Below are 19362 nucleotides of genomic sequence, written 5' to 3' on the forward strand. Positions count from 1 at the left end.
GGTGGCTGTAGTGATGGTGGTGGCAGCGGTTGTTGTGGTGGTGGTGGCAGTGGTGGCAGTGGCTGTGGGGGTGGAGATGGCAGTGGTGGTGGCGGCAGTGGCTGTGGGCGTGGCAGTGGCTGTGGGCGTGGCAGTGGCTGTTTTGGTGGTGGCAGTGGTGGCAGTGTGCTCCCCACAGTGGTCGTGGCTGCAGCATAGCAGGCGGATTCTGTAGTTGTAGCACATCTTGAACATGCCCATCTGCTCATCATTCCTGCAGACCAGCCCAAAGCTGGGGTTGCAGTGCACCCGCTGCCCCAGCTCCTCGGGTCTCTTGTCGGGGAAGTTCTCCGCCCGGCACTCGATGTCCCGAGGCTGCTCACACACAGCGCCCCCTGCACTCCTGATCTTGTCATATGACTCGATGTCACCCCCAGCCTCCTCAGACTTGGGGTAATCCTCATCGAACCACTCCGTCCACTGACATCGGGGCTGGCAGGTGGTGCCCGGGGCCTCGGAGCTGCTGGCTGTCTGGGTCTCTGTCATCTGCGAGGTGAAGGCTGGGGTTGCCTGGGTGGTGGAGGTGGGCAGGGGCCCGGGGGTTGGCTTCTGGTTGGTGTCTGGGCTGGAGTTGGTGCTGCAGGGCACGTAGTCACAGCAGAGCACCCGCAGCTCATAGTTGTGGCAGAGTGGGGGGCTCTGCTGGTTGTTCAGGCACCTGAGCCCCCACACCGGGTCGCAGTCCACATTTTGGCCCAGCTGCTCCAGGGGTGTGTCTGGAAGCAGCTGTGCCCGGCACTCGATTTGGGCTGGGGCTGGGCAGACCTGGTGACCTGCCAGCCTCAGGTTTGCAAATGTCTCGAAGTCTCCACCTCCCATGCCCGGCTCTGGACTGCTGCTGTCGTACCAGGCAGACCAGCGGCACAGCTCCCGCACACACACGGTGAAGGTGGGGACCGGACCTGTGGGGGCAGAGGACCCCTCAGCCTCCTCGGTCCTGCGCCCGGGAAGTAGGGTGATTCATGCCCCCTGCCCCAGGATTAGCCCCTGGGCCTCTGCGGGATCCCATTCCATCCCTTGCTCCCAGGACTTCTGCCCCGAGTGCCCGCTGGGTCTTCCCTCTTCTCTGGGATCAGCTTACCTGTCGTGGAGGACGGGGTCTCTGCAGAGGTGAAGGCGAAGGGCGTGGTGGACGGGGTTCCCGGACACTCCCAGGCCCTCCGCGTGATCGTGCCGTTGTCTCCGCACAGCGCCATGAAGCAGGCGCCCAGCCCGTCGGTCGTGTTGTAGATGACGTCCCCGTAGCCGTAGGTCCTGCCCTCGTAGGTGCACTTGCAAGCTGGACACGCGGCAGGTACGGCGCTCAGCGGAGCCCCAGCCCCCAGCCCCCAGCCCCCCAGCACCCCAACCAGCCAGAACCCTCCTTACCGGCGAGGCTGTGCGTGCACTGGAGGCCGCCTGGGGCGCACTCACTGCCAGGAGAGACAGCCGCTGAGGGTCTGCCGGGCCCGCCCTGCCTTCGGCCCGCCCACCCCGCCAGGCCCCGCCCCTTGGCCCTACCAGACCCCGCCCCGTGGCCCGCCCCGCCCACCAGGCCCCGCCCCTCACGCCCGCCCTCCCCGCCAGGCCCCGCCCCCACCCCCGCCAGGCCCCGCCCCTTGGCCCTACCAGACCCCGCCCCGTGGCCCTCCCCGCCCACCAGGCCCCGCCCCCAAGCCCGCCCTCCCCGCCAGGCCCCGCCCCCGCCCCTCCCCACCCATCCCGCCAGGTCCTGCCCCTCCGCCCTGCCAGACCCCGCCCCTTGGCCCTCCCCACCCACCCCGCCAGGCCCCGCCCCTTGGCCCGCCCTCCCCACCAGGCCCCGCCCCTGCCCCGCCCCACCCATCCCGCCAGGTCCTGCCCCTCCACCCTGCCAGACCCCGCCCCTTGGCCCTCCCCGCCCATCCCGCCAGGCCCCGCCCCTCGGTTCCGCCCCGCCCGCCCCGCGAGGCCCCGCCCCGCCCCCTCACCAGCTCTGGCAGTTTTCCGCTGTGGAGACCTTGGTGCCAACATCGTGGTAGTTCCCGTCGTCATCGTAGCAGCCACACTGGGCCACACACCTCATCTGATCCTCATCGAAGAACGGCTTGCTGGGCGGACACTTCGGGTAGCAGCCTGGGGTGGGCACACGGGAGAGAAGGCTCACCCTCTGGGCCAGGGGGTCCGCGCTGCCCTGTCCCGGAGGGCGGGGCGTGTTGGTGGCAGGAGCCCACGAGCCCCCTGGCACCACCCGGCCCCTGACGCCTGTGTGATGGCCCCGGGGCAGCCTGCCCCTCACCTTCCTGGCCCGGCAGCTCCATCAGACAGCGTCCGCTGGGGTTCCGGCAGGTTTTCAGGCAGGGCACCCCACAGGGCTGGTAGTGCCACTGGCACTCCTCTTGGGGGTTGTAGTAGTCACAGAACAGAGCTGAGCACGGAGGGCAAAGGCTGAGGGCGATGCCAGCCCCGTGTCCCCTGGACGCCAGGGCAGCGCCAGGCCGGCCCGGCTTGTCCCGGGAGTGGCGGGTCTCAGGGGCCCCTCCCTGGCCTTCATTCCAGTTCCATTGCTCAGCCCTGGACTTGGCACGCCTGCCGCTCCCGGGTCATCCCGTTTGGGGCGACCTGTCTGGTCTCCACGGACACGTTTGTGCACACACATGGAGTGCGTGTTGGGTGTCCCGCGTGCACTGCGGCTGCTCAGCCTGGAGCCCCAGGCAGCCTGCCTCCACCGCCACCCTGGCCCGCCCTTCAGCACCACGGACAGAGCCCGACTCACGGCAGACGTCCGGGGTGCGCCAGGACACGCAGACGCCCACGTCCAGGCAGGCTTGGGCGTAGGCGGCCACCGCGGTGCAGAAACACTCGCAGTCGCCTCCGGAGTCGCAGGCGCACGCGTCGCTCACGCAGGCCTCGTAGTACTTGGTGGAGTCGACCTGCGGGGGGGGGGGGGGCACTCAGCCAGAACCGATCCGCCCATGATCCCCCGGTTGGGGACAGCAGCACAGCTGCCATCTGAGACCCATGACTGCTGCAGCCAGGGGGGATCCACTCCTGGCCCCGGTCCCCTCTCTGACCTCACCCCACCCCTCATTTCTTGCCTCTTGATTGGCCTCTCATGCAAATGCAGACCGCCCTCCTGGAGACTGTGTGGGGACCCTGCCCTGACAAATGGGGGGGGGGCTGCTGTCTCCTTGAGGTGAGGGGGCCAGCCCCCAACCACACCCTTCCCAGGCAGCAGAGCCCAGTGGACACTGCGGTGCACAGCACCACCCAAGCAGGGGCCGCACGTCAGGCTCAGAGGACTTTCTGAGCCGAGGCAGGAGGCACAGGCCGGCCTCCCAGCACAGACCATTCCTGCCAGGTGCTGTCACCGGGCAGGTCCCCGATCAGGAAACTGTGTGGGTGAGTGGGCCCTGGAGTCTGATAACCAAGAGGGACCGTGGGCAGTCTCTGAGGCTGGTCCCCGGTCCTCTGTGCCATGTGGCCTGGCGGGGGCTGACAGGTCAGGGAATGTGGGGGGGATGAGGGCAGGGCAGATGTGGCCTGTATGACTGGCAGCCCCACTTCCGGGGAAGGAAGCTCAGTGGTCAAGGGAGGCAGAGAGGACGCTCCGAGCTGAGAATGAGTACACCTCGGGCACCTGCCCAGGGGAGGTCCAGACGGTGCTCGGTGCTTGGTGCTCGGTGATCAAAGTAAAGAAGACCGTCCTCTGAGGCCCAGCCCGGGCCAGGCTCAGCTTCCACCAGGAGGGAAGGAGGTAGCCCCACCCCCTCCAGCCCTCAACCCTGCCCCCCAAGCCCAGAGCCCCTGCCATCAGCCCACCTGAGAACGGCAGGCCTCGAAGGTGGGGCTGTTGATGAGGCTGCACTGCTTCTGGGCCCAGGACTTGCGGTAGGGGTTGGCGGTGCAGGGGTCCCTGGGGGCCGGGGCATCAGGGCAGGTGGGGGAGAATTTCCAGCTGTTGCCAAACTCCAGAGCGTCGCCCACCACGGACTGGCTCCGCGTGGTGAAGTCGTTGATGGCGTTGTCATCGAAGTTCCCGCACAGCCCGCAGACCCTGCCCTGCAGACGCAGAGACAGACACGTGGAGCTGGGGCTGCAGGGGCCAGCCTGGCCGGGGAGGGGCGAGTGCAGCGGGCCCAGTTCCCTCAGGCAGCACCCTGTGAGCTTGCAGGAGGACGGGGTGCACAATGGGTCCCGTGGTGCACAGGTAGATAGGAAGGCAGGCAGGAGGCCAGGCAGACAGGTGGACAGGCGAGCAAGTGGACAAAGCAGGCAGATAGGCAGGTGGACAGGTGAACAGGGAGGCAGGCAAGCAGGCAGGCAAGTAGACAGGCAGTCAGAGGGGCAGGTGAACAGAACAGCCCATCTGCCCTCACCTTGTAATCCTGGTGCAGCCGGATGAACACGCTGGTCTTCCGGTCCCAGGACACAACCAGGCCGCTGCGGGTCTCGATGGCCAGGTGGGTGCCCATGTACCGGACCTTGTAGGGTGTGTCTGCACCGGGCCCCCTCTGCACCACCTTGTAGGCGCCCTCATGGAGGATCAGCTCATAGTTCTGCGAGGGACACAAGGGAGCTGAGGGGCCAGGGCCCACCCTGGGGCCCAGGGCGGAGGCCCCGCGGGTGCTCCGGGGCCCACAGCACCAGGCTGGCATTAAGGATGAGCCAGGCTCCTGAAGGTCGGTGAATGCCAGGCGAGAGGTTGGGCAGGACATGCTGGGAGCTGGGAGGCTGCGGGGAGAGTCAGGGGCCTTGGGCTAGCAGAGGAGCCCAGAGCCCAGCACGGGCTGCGGGAGGCCAGGGGGTTCCTGGGGTTCCAGCGGAGGTCCTGCTGCTCCGCCCAGCACCCCACCCCACCCCGCTCACCCCCATTGCTGCTCCCTTCTGTGTGCTCCTCCCCCACCCTTCGGGGAAACCCATCCAGCCAGTAGCTCTGCTCTCTGCCCTGCCTCCCCTGGAAGTGGGTGTCCTGGGGTGGTGGGCTGAATGGAGGCCCCCGCAAGGCGTGTCCTGTCCTAACCCCCAAAACCTGGGCATGTGACCTTATCTGGGGAAAGGGTCTTTTCAGATATGATTAGGCAAAGGATCTCGCAATATATCCTGGATTTGGGGTGGGCCTAAGCCCAATGAGGAGCGCCCCTGGAAGAGGAGTGGGGTACACAGAAGAAGCCACGGCAGGACCCGCCCCGAGAGCCTCCGAGAGACAGCCCTGCCACAGCTGGGTGTCGGAGTCCGGGCCCCAGCACGGGGGAGAAGGAATGTCCCCGGTTTTAGGTGGCTGTGGCTGGGGGGCCAGGAGTCCCAGGGCTGGGGACCCCGACAGGCCGAGCCCGTCAGCGGCAGAAGGAGAAGGTTCCTGGCCACCGCCTCACCTCCAGGAAGATCTTGATGGCCTTGGAGCAGGTGACACCGGTGGTCCCACAGGGGACGTTCTCAGTGACAATGCGGAAGGTCCCGCTGCTGGAGCTGTTGCCTCCACAGTGGTCCTGGGACGGCAGACGGGTCAGCAGGCGGGTCAGGCCCTGAGCCTGGCCGCCCGCGGGGCTGAGCAAGGGCGCCACCTACCTGGGCCAGTGTGTACTCGCAGCTGCCCTCAAAGCTGTACCGCCTGCCGTCGAAGGTGATGAAGTGGCCGTCCCCGTAGGCCACACAGGTGCCCAGGCAGGGCCGCTGGCTGCACTGCCACTTGTGGTCCTGGCAGGTGCTGCAGGGAGCAGGGGTGACATCCTGCTCACGGGCCCCGTGGAGACAAGGGCAGGGGCACGCTGCTGCCCGTCACGAGGGGCCAAAGGAAGCAGAGTCCACAGCTCTGGCAGGACAGGGCAGGCCGGGCCCAGGGCACCGCCCAGAGGACGGATGGGACCCACGGGGCCTTTCAAGGGGACGAGCAGCGCCGGGCCTCTCTGCCTCCTGCCCAGGACCCCGGGGCCAGGGCCCACTCGGGCCTCTGTCCCTGTGGCCGCTCAGCTGCACTCTGCCCGCCCCCGCAGCCCGCCTCTGACGCACCAGTCGTTACAGTCGACCCTGATGGTGTCCCCAGGCCTGTAGGCTACGTCGTTGTGCAGGCAGGGGCAGTCCTCCTCGGCCACGCAGCCCCCGCTCCCATTGGACACCAGCCCCGGGGGGGCAGACACAGCCAGACAAGCAGTGAACGCTGAACTGCGGACAGGGGAGCCCATCAGCAGCCCGCCCCTGCTGCGGCCCAGGGGAGGGGGTGCTGCCCGTGGTGGGCGGTCCGGGCCAGGGGCACCCTCGGGCAGCAGTGTGGCGGTGCCCTCCCGGCGGGCTGACTCACACACTCCACGCCCAGCGTGTGGCAGCTTCGGAGGCACTCGACCCCGGGCGTGCCCGCCGCGGCGTTGCTGCAGTTCAGGTACACCATCGGGGCCACGCAGCCTGTGGAAGGGGAGCGCTCTGGGGGCCGGCCGCGCAGCAGGGACCCCACTCCAGGCCCGCAGAAGCCCCTCCCACTTCCACCGGAGCTGGTGCCCACGGCCGGCGGCCGGCAGGAGGGGGACGGTACCTGAGCTGGTCTGCTTTGCGGCACCCAGGCAGCTCAGCTTCCCACTCGCACACGAGCTACGAGAGACAGACCCTGATCTGCGCCGCCGCCCACTGCCCCCCAGACGCCCCGATCTCGGCTGGGAGGGCGGCGGGTCCCCAGGCTGGCCCCAGAGGGAGCGCCACCCACCCAACACCTCCTGGGCCCGGGGTGGGGGGACCCCTCCCTTACCACACCACATCGTTGTCATGTACCACCTCCCCGGGGGCCACCACAGAGCCCCGGAAGTAGCAGGGACAGGCCTCGGCGGGCACACAGTTGCCCGTGTCGTCCAGGAAGGTGCCGCGGGGGCAGGTGCAGCCGTCCACGGGCACGAAGGTGACTCCACAGGTGACGTCCTCCTGGCTCAGGGCTCGGCAGGTGGGCTGGCAGCCGTCCACCACGTACGCGTAGCTCTGGGACTTGGGGCACAGGCTCTTGTACTTGGCTGGGGCAGAGTCGGAGACGACACTCGGTCAGTGGCTGGGCTGGGGTTTACGCGGCCGGGGACTCAGTTTCCCCTCTGGAAGCGGGGACAGTAACGACACTCCCGGGGGCGGAGGTGCCAGGTTCCCCCTGGGGACACTAGGCGGGGGCCCCCAGCACTGCCCGGCCTGGAGGAGCCGCAGCTCCCACACTCACTGCAGACGCCGGCCCTCCAGCCGCTGAGCAGCACGCCCCGGGCGGCGCAGGCGCGGACGTAGGAGGACAGGGCGGCGCACAGGCAGTCCTCGCTCTTCTCACAGTTGCACGTGTCGAACAGGCAGTTCTGGGGGCGCATCGGGCGTCAGGGACTCCGGCCCACCAGAGCCCCTCCTCTCTCCTCCAGCCTCCTGGGACACCCCTGCCCAGCCTGGGGCTTCGCCCCCAAGGAGGGCCCACAGCACAGGCCAAGGAGCCCGGCCACCAGGAGAGACAGCTGCGCACTCGGGGGGCGGGAAGGGGGGGGGCACAGGCTGGGCAGACCCGACAGGACGGCGTGAAGAGGGCTGAGTGGGGTCTGAGGAGGGGTCTGTGTGGGACCAGGACAGGGCCCAGCGAGAACTCTCCGCAAACATGGCCTCAGACAGCCTGGGGGGGCATGGACAGGGCAGGGTGGAGGTCCTCCGCTCCCCACGGGGCAGAGGTGCGCCTGTCTTCCGGTGCAGAAGACCCCCAGGGGTGCCGTCATGCACTCTGGGGCTTCGAGCTTCCAGAAATGAGGAGCCAACGACTGCGGGCTGAATTGTGTCCCCCAAACGGTAAACCCCGGGGCCTGCAGAGGTGAGCTGACTGCAAACGGGGGCTGGCTCTGCAGTGCGACTCAGCAAAGATGACGTCCTTGGGGGTCCCGACCCAGCCGACTGTGCGACGGACACGGCACAGCAGCCCCGTGACGATGGAGGGAGGCCAAGACGGCCGATGGAACAGCCAGCCCAGGAAGGCCTGGAGCCCCGGGCACTGGGAGGGGCAGGACGGAGCCTCCCCTGCAGCCTTCCAGGGGAGCTCGGCCCTTGACAGAGGGCAGCCGGAAAGGGGCGCAGAGGATAGCTCCGGGGAGCAGGTCGGGGTGACACCCGGAGGCCTGGGGTCCCCGCTGGCCAGGGGTCTCACCAAGTAGAAGGGGGCAGGGTTGACGAGGGAGTGGCAGGGCGAGAAGCTGCCGGCAGGGTCGGTCAGCAGGGCGCACCAGTGCTGGGCATAGTTCTCTGGGAGAAGGGACACGGGGCTGTCACCAGGCGCAGCTCCCCAACTCCTCCCCGCCGCACCCCGCCTCTGCTACGCACATAGGCCCTGCCTCGTGGATGCTGCTTACAGGCAGACAGTCTTCCTGACGGGGTCCCAGCACCCACCCTGTCACCCCGGACCCTGATGCCTGCACACACACCTAGATGCTGGGAGTCTCCCCACCCCCCGCCCCAGTTGGGGGAGGGTTCCTGTGCACGGGGGCAGTAGCCGAAGCCCGGGGTGGGGGGGGTACCGTTCTCCACGCTGAGGGAGCAGGGGTCCTCGAAGCTGTTCTTGACGTTGGGACAGGTGGCCTGGGTCTTCCAGGTGTTGGCGAAGGCGGCGGCCGTGCCCTCCACCACACCGCTGAGGGTCCGGAAGTCGTCGGCCTGGTTCTGGTTGAAGTTCCCGCAGAGACCTGGGCCGGGAGGGGCATCAGCCCAGCCCCCGCTCCCCGGCCCCATGGGTTCTCACACGGCGACGGTCCCAGAGCCATCTGCAGACGCGCTCCAGCAGGGGGAGCACCTGCGTCGCCCCCTCAGTAAAGGCAGCCTGGCTCCCTCTCCATCCGCCAGCCCCCACTCCCTGCTGCCGGTCTGACTGGTCAGTTATCGGGTGCCTGGGGAGCCGCTGCCTCCCAGCCCCGTCTCCTCAGCTGTCTGCCGTCCCCAGCTTGCACCAGGGACCCGAGTCCTGCTCCACCCCCACTGCCCACCCCTCCGAGCTCAGGCCCAGCCTCACCGCACATCTGGCCTCGGTAGGCAGGGTCCAGCCTCAGGATCACCTGCATAAGGGGCACCAGCTGCACCTCCAGCTGCAGCCCAAAGCCCGTCTGCACCAGGATGAAGAAGGTCGAAGGCCTAAACATGGTGATGTTGGCTGTGGGGGGTGGGGGCACAGTCAGAGGCTACACGGTTAGGCTCCGGCCACGCGGACCACCAGTCCCTGAGCCTCTGTGCTCCCGGGGTGGCCCAGGAGGCAGAGACAGGTGTCTGGTGGTCTAGGAGCTGGGCAGGGGCTCACGGCCACCTTAGACGCCAGGGTCCCCGCAGCAGCCCCCGGTGGGATCTTGTTGCTACTGCAGGTGACAACCAACCCGGGGGTGCTCTGAAGCTGCCCGAGGCCTGCGCAGGTACCTGCTGACACAGGCAGCTGGGTGTAGATGGAGTTCATGAACACCCCGCCGTTGGCCTCGATCCAGATGGTCTAGGAGGGGAGGTGGGCTCGGTCAGTGGGGGACAGCCCTGGAGGGTGCCAGCCACTGGGGTCTCGGGTTTCAGGGAGGGACTTGGAGCCCGCCTCTTCCCCATATCTGTCCTCCTCGCCCTGGTGGGCAATGGACCCTCACCGTGTCGCCGCCGGCCACGCTCAGTGTCACTGTCTTGAGGCAGTTCTCGTCGTCGGTCAGGCCGCATCTCCGCAGCTCAGCCAGCACAGTGAAGCTGTGATCTGCGCATTTCTAAGGGCCAAGCGGAGAGGGGGCTGAGTGTGCACACGCATGTGTGTGGACATGCATGTGTGCGAGTGTGCATGTGTGCATGTGTGTGTGTGCATGTCTCTGTGTGTATCTCTGTGTGCACGTATGTGAGCGCATGTGTCTCTGTGTGCATGTGTATCTCTGTGTGTGCACGTGTGTGAATGCATGTATCTGTGTTCATGTGTGTATTAGTGTGTGTTCATGTGTATCTCTGTGTACATGTGTACCTCTGTGTGTGCACGTGTGTGAGTGCATGTGTCTGTGTGCACATGTATCTCTGTGTGTGTATCTCTGTGTGTGCACATGTGTGAGTGCATGTGTTTGAGTGCACATGTATCTCTGTGTGTGCATGTGTATCAGCATGTGTGCATGTGTATCTCTGTGTGTGCACATGTGTGCATGCATGTGTTTGAGTGCACGTGTGTATCTCTGTGTGCACGTGTGTGAGTGCATGTGTATGCGTGTGCATGTGTATCTGTGTGTATGTGCACATGTGTGTGTGGTGCCCCTGTGCCCAGGATGGAGGTGGACAGTGGTTCTCAGTGGCCTCTGGCAACTGCAGTCACCTCCAGGTAACTTGTCTCAGGGCCTGGGAGCCCCTCGGCCCCATGAGTGTGAGTCTGGGGACTTCCTCTGGGGCTTCACCCACTCTGACAGCCACCACAGACCCTCCCAGGGCAGAGAAGGCTGAGGCCAGCACCCAGGCGCACCTTGGACAGGACGTAGCTGCAGTCCCCGTGCATGTTGTAGAGTTTCTCGTCATAGGTGGAGATGTGGGCCCCGCCCTGGACGGAGCAGGTGCCCGGGCACGGGAGGTCCTGGCACTGCCACAGTCCCCCGGAACAGGTGCTGGAGGCGGCCACAAGCACAGCGGTTGGGGGGGACGGAGGGGGACCCACCAACCCACGCACCCAGTGGGCAGAACCGGGGAGGGCCTACCAGGAGCTGCAGCTGGTGGTGAAGGAGGCCCCCGGGGCGTAGGTGCGGCCGCTGTGGGTGCAGGGGCAGCGCTCCAGGGGCAGGCAGCCCGTGTGGGTGACATCATCCAGCACCGTGCCTGAGGGTGGGTGGACGGTCAGCGGAGGCTCTGGTCGGCGCTGGGAGCCCAGTGACCGGAGGCAGAGGGCATGGGGCAGAGGGTGTGGTGGGGGCGCCCCGAGGGACAGGGGGACCTGCCTGGAGGGCAGAAGCAGCCGTCCGTGCAGTGGTCCTCGCAGAGCTGTGAGCTGCCCGGGTTGGAGCAAGTGTCCGCGCAGGGCGAGCCGCACTCCTGGTGCTGCATGTTCAGGGGGCAGGTCCGGGCTGCGGGGAGGGGACAGCGCTTGGCCCCCAGGAAGCCCCAGGCGGCAGAATGGGCAAGGAAACCACCTCCACCCCCACTTCCATGTGCCCGCAAGGATCCCCAAAAGCCACAGCTGGACCCAGGAGCCCCGGGTCTCAGAGCCTTGGCCCAGCCCCCGCCAACCCCTGGTTCTGGTGAGCGTGGCCCACTGTGCCCGGGCTGGGTCCTCCCTCTGGGTCCCCTAGGCCTGGCATCTTTTCCTGCCCATCCCTTCTCTGTGGGCCCCACCTGCCCGATGTCCCCAGAAGCCGGGGCACCCCCGGGGGTCTCCTCCATCACCCCCTCCCCAGAAACTCAGCCTGGGTGCAGCCCTGGGCACTCACGGCAGAGGCCAGGGCCCCTCCAGTCCTGCGGCTGGCCCCCTGCGTGGGCACACTGGCGGGAGTACTCAGCGAAGGTGGCGCACGGGCAGCTGGGGCAGCGGCACAGGTCCTGGGCGCAGGCGGCCACGTAGGCGGCGGTGTCCACCAGGTGGCTGCACTGAGCGAAGGCCGGGCCCAGCAGGGTGCGGCGGCAGATGCCCTCCTGGGGAGCAGAGAGCTCGGCGCTCTGCCTCTGCCCAGGGTTGCGGGGACCCTGCCCTGCCTCCTGAACCCTGCCAGGGAACCCTCTTTTCCCTTGTGGTTCCTTCCATCCAGCCAGCCCTCTGTCTGTCCATCCTCCCCTCCTCCGGCGTCCTTCTCAGCCTCTGAACTTGCCCCCGCCCCCCGGGGCAGAGCTCTGCTTGGCTCTGGGAGTGACACACCCTGTCCATGCCCCCCCGCCCCCCCGGGCTCCGGGACACGGGGGCACCTGGGAAATGCAGACCCCTGGAGGCAGCTCAACACCAGAGGGGGCAGCCCGCAGGCCAGCGAGCTGGGGGTGAGCCACACTTCCTGATTTAAGGATTGGGGTTTCTGCTGGTTTCGGGGGTCCTGGAGCTTCTAGGCCACTTCCAGAGGCGGGGTCCTCCCAGGTCTCAGAGGGGCTCCCTGAGTACCCACTCCTAACAGGACTGTGTGGAGGGTGGGTGTATTCACACACGCAGGTGGGCACACACACGTATACGGGGTCACACACACGCAGGTATGTGCAGTGGAGGGAAGAGTGTGGGTGCAGAGGGTGCACCTCAAAAGTGGAGGCCAAGTCCTCAGCTGCCCTGGGTCCGGGAGACCCTCTCACCTCGACGCCCAGGGTCCCAACCCCAGGAAGCCTGAGCTCATTCTCTCTGCCCCACGCCCTGGGACCAGGGGCTCACCCCATCTGTGCAGTTGTCGGCTGTGGAGGGCTGGGGGTCCTGGCACTGCTCAGTGGGCCCGTCCAGCTTCTGCAGGTTCCCGAACTGTAGAGGGGTCAGCCTGACGTCTGGGGAGAACAGACGCTCCATGTGGGGACCAAGGAGGAGCTCTGGGGGCCGTGGAGGGGGGCTGGCCATGCCCAGGACTGCCACCCTTTGCAGTGTCCAGGTGAGTGCCCACAGCTCCAGCCCCCTGGGACTGTCTGGCCCTGACCCGGGTACCTGCGCACACTGACCACGCCCTGACCCGGCTACCTGCACACGCTGACCCGGCTACCTGCACGCCGACCCGGCTACCTGCACGCCCTGACCGGCTACCTGCACGCCCTGACCGGCTACCTGTGCACGCTGACCCGGGCGGCACTCACTGTGGGCATAGAACTCGTTGACAGCTGGGAGCCCATTGAAGTCCCCGCAGAGGCCACATGTCTGGTTGGCATACTTGGGGTTCAGCTCCAGCTGCGGGCAGGGAGGGGCAGCTCCAGCCTCTGTAGGTCTGGTGGGGCCCCCGCAGGCCCCCAGCCCACCAGCGGGGATGCCCACAGCCGGGGGAGGCCAGGGGCAGGCCTCTCACCAGGGCGCTGTCCTCTCCATTCCACATGAAGGTCAGCACCAGTCGGACGGTGACCTTGACGTAGTGGCTGCTCTGCTCCACCAGGAGGCTGGCCCGGCTGTACGGCAGCTTCTCCCTAGGGCGGGAAGTTCTGGTCCTCCCCTGGCCCTGCGTCTGGGCAGGCCCAGTGCCCTCCCGTGGCTCAGACCCGGGCCCACCGAGTCTTGACCGCTCCCGCCGCAGCAGGCTCACCGCTGCCCGTCGATGAGGACGGAGCCGTTGGAGATCTCCAGCACCAGCCCCTGGGTTTTCAGGACCACGTGGGTGATGGTGGGCCTGAAGCCGGCCAGGCCGCGGCGCAGCTGGACGTTGAAGTCCTCGTAGGCGGCCCCGCAGTGCGCGGAGAAGACGTAGTTGCAGAGGCCGGGGAAGCGGAAGATGTCGCCGTCGAAGGTCTTGTAGTGGAAGTCCCCCCACGTGCTGCAGACCCGCCCGTTGTGCGCCAGGTTCGAGGCTGCGGGGAGAGCTTGGTGGGGCCTCCGTGGGCCGAGGCACGGGGTGTGGGGGTGGGGAGCCAAGAGGGCAGCCACCCTCCAGCTACTGCACCTGCCTCCTCCCCACAGAGCCCCGGATTCTCCTGGGCCCCGCCGGTACCCGGAACAGCCCTGGCGAGCTGCCTGCAGGAAGGCTCCCAGCTGCCCCTCCCATCCCAGCTTTAGCCCAGATCTGTGACCACCCAGGGCGGGCAAACACCTCCGCCCCCGTCAGCAGGGGTGGCGTCTACTCACGGCTCATGGTGGGGAGGACGGCGATGGGGGGGACGAAGATCATGTGCCGGGCTGCAGAGTGAGGGCCGGTCACACAGGGAGCGTGGCCAGGCAGTCGTACCCCTTCCCGGGACCCCCACCCTGACCCACCTCAGGGAGCCCAGAACTAATGGTTGTTCCCTCAGGGACCCTCCCTGTCTGCCTGAGACATGCTCCTACCTTGGGCTTTCCTGTGTGTGCATTGCCCTGAATGTGTGTATACACATGTGTAAGTGTGAATGTGTGGGCATGTGTGAGTGTGCACATGTGTGTGCACACTGTGCGTGTGCGTGTATGCATGTGAGTGTGTGCCTATGTGAGTGAGAGTCCATGTGTGTGCATGCTGTGTGTGAGTACACATGAGAGTGTGTGCATGTGTGAGTGTGCATGTGAGTGTGGACATGTGTGTGCACACTGTGTATGTGTGCGTGTGTGTGGACATGTGTGTATGCATGTGTGTGCCTATGTGAGGGAGAGTCCATGTGTGTGCATGCTGTGTGTGAGTACACATGAGAGTGTGTGCATGTGTGAGTGTGCATGTGAGTGTGGACATGTGTGTGCACAGTGCATGTGTGTGTGTGTGGACATGTGTGTATGCATGTGAGTGTGTGCCTATGTGAGTGAGAGTCCATGTGTGTGCATGCTGTGTGTGAGTACATGTGAGTGTGTGCATGTGTGAGTGTGCATGTGTGTGTGGACATGTGTGTGCACAGTGCATGTGTGTGTGTGTGGACATGTGTGTATGCATGTGAGGTGTGCCTATGTGAGGGAGAGTCCATGTGTGTGCATGCTGTGTGTGAGTACATGTGAGTGTGTGCATGTGTGAGTGTGCATGTGTGTGTGGACATGTGTGTACACAGTGCGTGTGTGTGTGTGAGCATTTGAGCATCTGCTCTGCATCTTCGTTTTCTTCTCATTCAGAGCCCTCCACTCTCTCCTCCCCTGGGCAGATGGGATCTGGGAAGAGTTTCTGTGGGTCCCGTAGCTGAGGTGGAAAGGGGTCTGTCCCCACCCCACCTGACCTCTACCACCTGCTAGGGCCCCGTACCAGTGTCCATCCTCCGACTGTCCTCGGCAGCCTCTGCCGCTCCCCCGCTAGGTTCCACGCTGCCCTGAGCCTCTGCGGGAAAGGGGAGGGAGTCAGCGAGAAGCTGGACACGTCACCACCACACCCTCGGCTGCCTGTCTGGGCCCCCTGGGGCGGGTGTCGAGGCTGCAGGGTGGCGGCCGCATGAGCAGGCTCCGGCCTCCCCGTCCTCGGTGGGACGCAGGCAGGGCCTCCGCTGGGTGGAAGTCCTGCCCGGGGCTGCACCTCTGGGCGGGCTATGGAATCAGGAAAAAGCCTTGGCCCCACGACCTCAGTCACCTCAGGGAGAGGACTCGGCCCCTCCCACGCCCCTCGGAGAAGGACAAAGGCGGGCTTTGTTGGGGAGAAGGACACGCAGTTGGGGAGGCTTCGGAGTGTGACTTAGCAGAAACCCGAGACCAGAGCAGTCCCGGGCGAGAGCCACTGAGCATGGCAGGCAGGTGGGAGCCTGGGGCCCTGAAGCTGGGCCACCTGTGCCCACTGCCCCCAGCCGGGCCTCCCTGCCAGCCTGGCCAGGGCCCCATGACCACTCACCGCCTTGGTGCACAGGACTGAGACCCAGGCCCCTCTCCACGGGGCTCAGGGGGGAGCACCCCTTCATGCGGCCCAGGATTCCTTCCTCGTGTCTGCCAGGGGTCCCACCCTGGGCCCCAGCCTGCTTGAGGTGGGCCCCACAGTGCCCGGGGGGGCTGGAGCTCAGCCAGAGGCACTGTGGCCACCATCATGGCGAGAATGCCTCCTGGTGGACTTTCCCAGCCAGACCACTGACCTGGAAACTGGGGGCTGGCCCTCCACACATCTGTCCTCCCCAGGGCCCTGGTTCTGCCCCCAGCCCCCGACCTCAGCCCCTCCCGCCTGTCCCTCACCCGGTCCCATGGAGAGAGACCAGGACGCTCAGCACCCCTCCAGGTCACACAGCACCCCTCCAGGTCATACAGCACCCCTCCAGGATGCTCAGCACCCCCTCCAGGTCACACAGCACCCCTCCAGGACGCTCAGCACCCCTCCAGGTCACACAGCACCCCTCCAGGACGCTCAGCACCCCCTCCAGGACGCTCAGCACCCCCTCCAGGATGCTCAGCGCCCCCTCCAGGTCACACAGCACCCCTCCAGGTCACACAGCGCCCCTCCTGCGGGCCCCTGACCTGTTTCCAGGCAAATGAGCTCATGCAGGGCCCGCCTTTAGCTGGGGGACCAGGCATGAACCTGGTCTGCATCGCTCACCTGAGAAATGCCCACCACCAACCCCACCCTGAGGCGATCTGGGTGCACAGCCCCCTGCGTGAAGGCCCTCCACTCAGGGCCCACCCTCCCCCACCCCTAATGGGGGCTTCAGCCCAGGGGCACCCACCCACCCCCCGAGGCTTTGCCCCCAAGAAGGGGGAAGTTGGAGGATGAGGTGGGGCTGCAGGCTCCCTCGGGTGTCCTGAGATCTGAGGTCCACGGGGCAGTGTGGGCCCAGAGGAGCCCCAAGGAGCCCACCTGGCTTTGCAAACCTGCACCCCAAGCTGAGCAGCAGGCCGGCCGTGTCCCGGGACCCTCCCAGGAGCTCCTGTGGGAAAGGCCCCCCCACCTCCAGCCCGGCTCACCCCAAGAAAGGGGACTCGGGCTGGGCTTGGGGAGGGGGCCGCTCCCCTTCTCCACCTCACTTTCACTGGGCCGCGCCCACCTCCCCAGACCCCGAGGTCCAGGAGGGGCCCTGTGGGAACAGAGTGCGGGTGGGGGGTTGGGGGACGGGTGTCACCCAGACAGCCCGAGGCTACGTCTTTTTTGTTGACAATGTTAGGGTTCGCGGTGCTCCTGGGATGCCGAGGCCCAGGGTCACAGGGTGGGGGAGACAGGCTGGGAGGGCAGCTGAGCAAAGCCCGTGTGCGACGGGGCAGGGTTCAGACGTGGCCCCGCTGCTGGGTCACCGCTGCCCCTCTGCAGCCTGTTCCGGGAGGTGCTCCAAAGCCTCCGTGGGGACCGCACTGCTGATGGCACCCCAGGCTGGCTGGAGGGTGGGGTGAAGGCGCACTCCCGTCTGGGCAGGACCCGTGCTGGTGGCTGTCCCTGCCCACGTCATGGGGGTCTCATGGGGACCGGAGAGACCCTTGCCTTGGCCCCTCACCAGTGCCCACTCCTTCAGTCCTGGAGGCCGAGACCCCTTGGCCGTTTCCCCAGGGGACCCAGATCTGAACACACGGGGCGGGGTCCTGCCTGTCCACTCTCGCAGGAGAAGCCCCGGCGAGTGGCCGCGGAGGCCATGCGTGACGAAGGGTGAGCCTCCGCCTTACCTGCCTTCTGCACCCAGAGCAGGGCCAGGAGGGCCCACGCCAGCGCCCAGCACACGCTTGGGTCCCCCATCCTGGGGATCGGCGGGCGGGCGGTGAAGAGGGAGCGGGCAAGGTGCTGGCTCCCCGGGGGCCCCGGGGCTTTTGTAGCAGGGAGCCCTGGCCCCGCGCCCAGCTCCCGGGCCACAGGGGCCCTGTCCGCTCCCCCCCGCCGGCCACGTGTGTTTGCTCTTGGGGAGGGGCCGAAGCAGGAAGGTGGTGTGGAGGAGGAAGGATTTTTGGCTCTGGGGCCCGGAGACACAGGACCCGCGCCCCCAGCAGCTCCTGAGAATCAGCAGGGAGAGAGGCCCCCGGCCCACCAACCCAGGAGGGCGCTGCTGGTCCCTCCGAGGGCAAAGCCCCTGTCGGCAGGCCCACCTCAGGGGGTCCTGGCTCGCTGGAGCCCCCACCTCCCCCAGTAGGGACGCCGTCGGCACAGGGCCCCCACTCTGCTCCACGTCGAGCACCCCTGCTCCCCGGGAGCCTGAGAGGTGGGCCCGAGCGGGAAGTCAGCTCACCGCCTGTCCCAGGAGGCGAGGCCCTGAGGTCACTGTTCGCTTGGCCTGGCAAGCGGCCCTGGTTCTCCTGCTCAGCTGGGGTGTGGTTGGTCAGGTGGAGAAGCTGGGGTGCCTGGTCTGCGTAGCTAATGGGGGTCCCAGGACGGGGCTCTGTGCCTCAGACCCCAGCAGTGCCTCTTGCAAGTGTCTGGGCTCCTCTGTGCCACCAAGTACGTTGCAGTTCAGGGACAAACAAGGCCTTGCGGGTGGACAGCCGGTTCAGCCAGCACCTGTCCAACGCCCCTGGTCAAGCAGGGCCCAGCCTGGGGGCCTGGGTGGCCCCACCTCACCCCCAAGGCTGGCTTGTTAACCTGGGGGTCCTGGACACCCCTGGGGTCCTCGGCCCGCAGCAGCCATGCAAGGACCACGTGTCCATAGTGATGTGACCCTGGAGGCCCCCAGCAGGGCTGACGGAGTCACCCCAGGGAGAACTGGGGGCTTCTCCACCAGTACCTGCCTAAAGTCGTAGCCAAACAGCCCAGCTCCCCGGCTGGTGGGTCCTGTTTCGGGGTCACATGGTAACCAACACCCCAGCCTTCTTACTCTCTGGCTCCTAGTGTCTTCACCCCAAACCTGACAACATCCTCATCCCTGGGGAAGGACTGACTGGGAAGCACAGGGCCCCTTCCTGTGATCAGCCCCTAGGGCTGGCGGTGGGCAGTTTCCAGGTGGGTTTGTGGGGTGCACAGAAGGGGCACCTGGTACACCCCCACCACCAGCCTGGTGCCTGTCTCATCGAGGCTGAATGTGCGGCCACGGAATTGCTGGCCTGCGGGGTCCGTGGCCCTGCAGACCTGGGCCTGGACTGGGGCAGGGGGTCCTCGGATCTCTGACGCATGAGCTGGGTCGTGGCTCCCACGCACCCAGGGACCCCAGGGACCCCAGGAACAGTGCTTGTGCCCCATCACTGCTGTTGTTTCCAAGGTTGAAGGTTCGGAGCTGGGTCTTCAGGGTCTCCAAAGCTCTCATGTCCAGCCCAGTCGTCCTCACTGCAGACGGGCGCAGCTGGAGGGGCCGCAGAGGGGGGCACGGGGGGCCCCTCCCAGGACAAGCCTAGAAGCGGGACTGGAGCCCCTGCTCTGCCCCCCTGTGCTCCAGCTGAGCCGTGCGACCCTGTCCACCTCGCCATCCTGCCCTGCCTCTGGGCGAGCAGCCGGCGCTCCGCGATGCACTGGCCCCGGTCCCTGGAGAGGCGGCAGGAGCTGGCACAGGAGCCCAGCTGGCCGCCCACGAGCGCCATCCCGGCAGACGAGCGGGCCTCAGGGTCGCAGCTATTGAGACATCCCGGATGCGACCAGGCCCAGCCTGTTTGCTCAGACAGTTTACCCCTTCACAGTTGAGGAAGCCGAGAACAGAGGCTGGTGCCTGGCTGCCGGGAAGGAGGGCCCGGGCCAGCGGCCGCCTGCGCTGGGAGCAGAGCGGCCAGGGACGAGCCAGGGACGTGCCAGGAACCACCCGCCTCGGGCACGCCCTGTCCCTCCTTCAGTCCAGGGGCGGCGGGGACCGAGACCTCACTGGGCCACACAGAGCCCAGAGGTGACCCCGGCCATGAATAAAGACCCCGACCAGCCCAGAGGCAGCCTTCCCTAGCCCGGCCTCGCCCTGGGGAACAGGGCCTGTCTGCTCACCCCGCCTGCACCCCGCACCCCGCACCCTGCCGTGGAGCACAGACTCCAGGACAAGGGGCCGGGGAGCATCAAGCCT

The 19362-nt window shown here is 66.9% G+C and overlaps 1 protein-coding gene across 1 annotated transcript in view; it reads right to left on the reverse strand.

Annotated features, from left to right (window-relative positions):
- The window catches only part of MUC5B (mucin 5B, oligomeric mucus/gel-forming), a 32838-nt gene extending 13940 nt beyond the window's left edge, over positions 1 to 18898 (reverse strand). Inside the window, 35 exon segments of the mRNA XM_036281042.1 lie at positions 64 to 941; positions 1121 to 1318; positions 1408 to 1451; positions 1989 to 2133; positions 2297 to 2425; positions 2774 to 2930; positions 3820 to 4059; positions 4377 to 4556; positions 5373 to 5486; positions 5566 to 5704; positions 6007 to 6125; positions 6127 to 6159; positions 6296 to 6396; positions 6524 to 6579; positions 6734 to 6989; positions 7184 to 7310; positions 8135 to 8229; positions 8502 to 8666; positions 8990 to 9127; positions 9385 to 9454; positions 9597 to 9707; positions 10436 to 10574; positions 10665 to 10782; positions 10902 to 11027; positions 11391 to 11592; positions 12305 to 12411; positions 12712 to 12802; positions 12918 to 13032; positions 13149 to 13410; positions 13685 to 13735; positions 14751 to 14822; positions 17066 to 17136; positions 17480 to 17585; positions 18522 to 18663; positions 18785 to 18898. Of these exon segments, the coding sequence (XP_036136935.1) occupies positions 64 to 941; positions 1121 to 1318; positions 1408 to 1451; positions 1989 to 2133; positions 2297 to 2425; positions 2774 to 2930; positions 3820 to 4059; positions 4377 to 4556; positions 5373 to 5486; positions 5566 to 5704; positions 6007 to 6125; positions 6127 to 6159; positions 6296 to 6396; positions 6524 to 6579; positions 6734 to 6989; positions 7184 to 7310; positions 8135 to 8229; positions 8502 to 8666; positions 8990 to 9127; positions 9385 to 9454; positions 9597 to 9707; positions 10436 to 10574; positions 10665 to 10782; positions 10902 to 11027; positions 11391 to 11592; positions 12305 to 12411; positions 12712 to 12802; positions 12918 to 13032; positions 13149 to 13410; positions 13685 to 13735; positions 14751 to 14822; positions 17066 to 17136; positions 17480 to 17585; positions 18522 to 18663; positions 18785 to 18898 (5211 nt within the window).
- Between the last annotated feature and the right edge of the window lie 464 nt (positions 18899 to 19362).

This window comes from Molossus molossus, unplaced genomic scaffold (assembly GCF_014108415.1).
Source record: "Molossus molossus isolate mMolMol1 unplaced genomic scaffold, mMolMol1.p scaffold_m16_p_31, whole genome shotgun sequence".
Taxonomy (NCBI): Eukaryota; Metazoa; Chordata; class Mammalia; order Chiroptera; family Molossidae; genus Molossus; species Molossus molossus.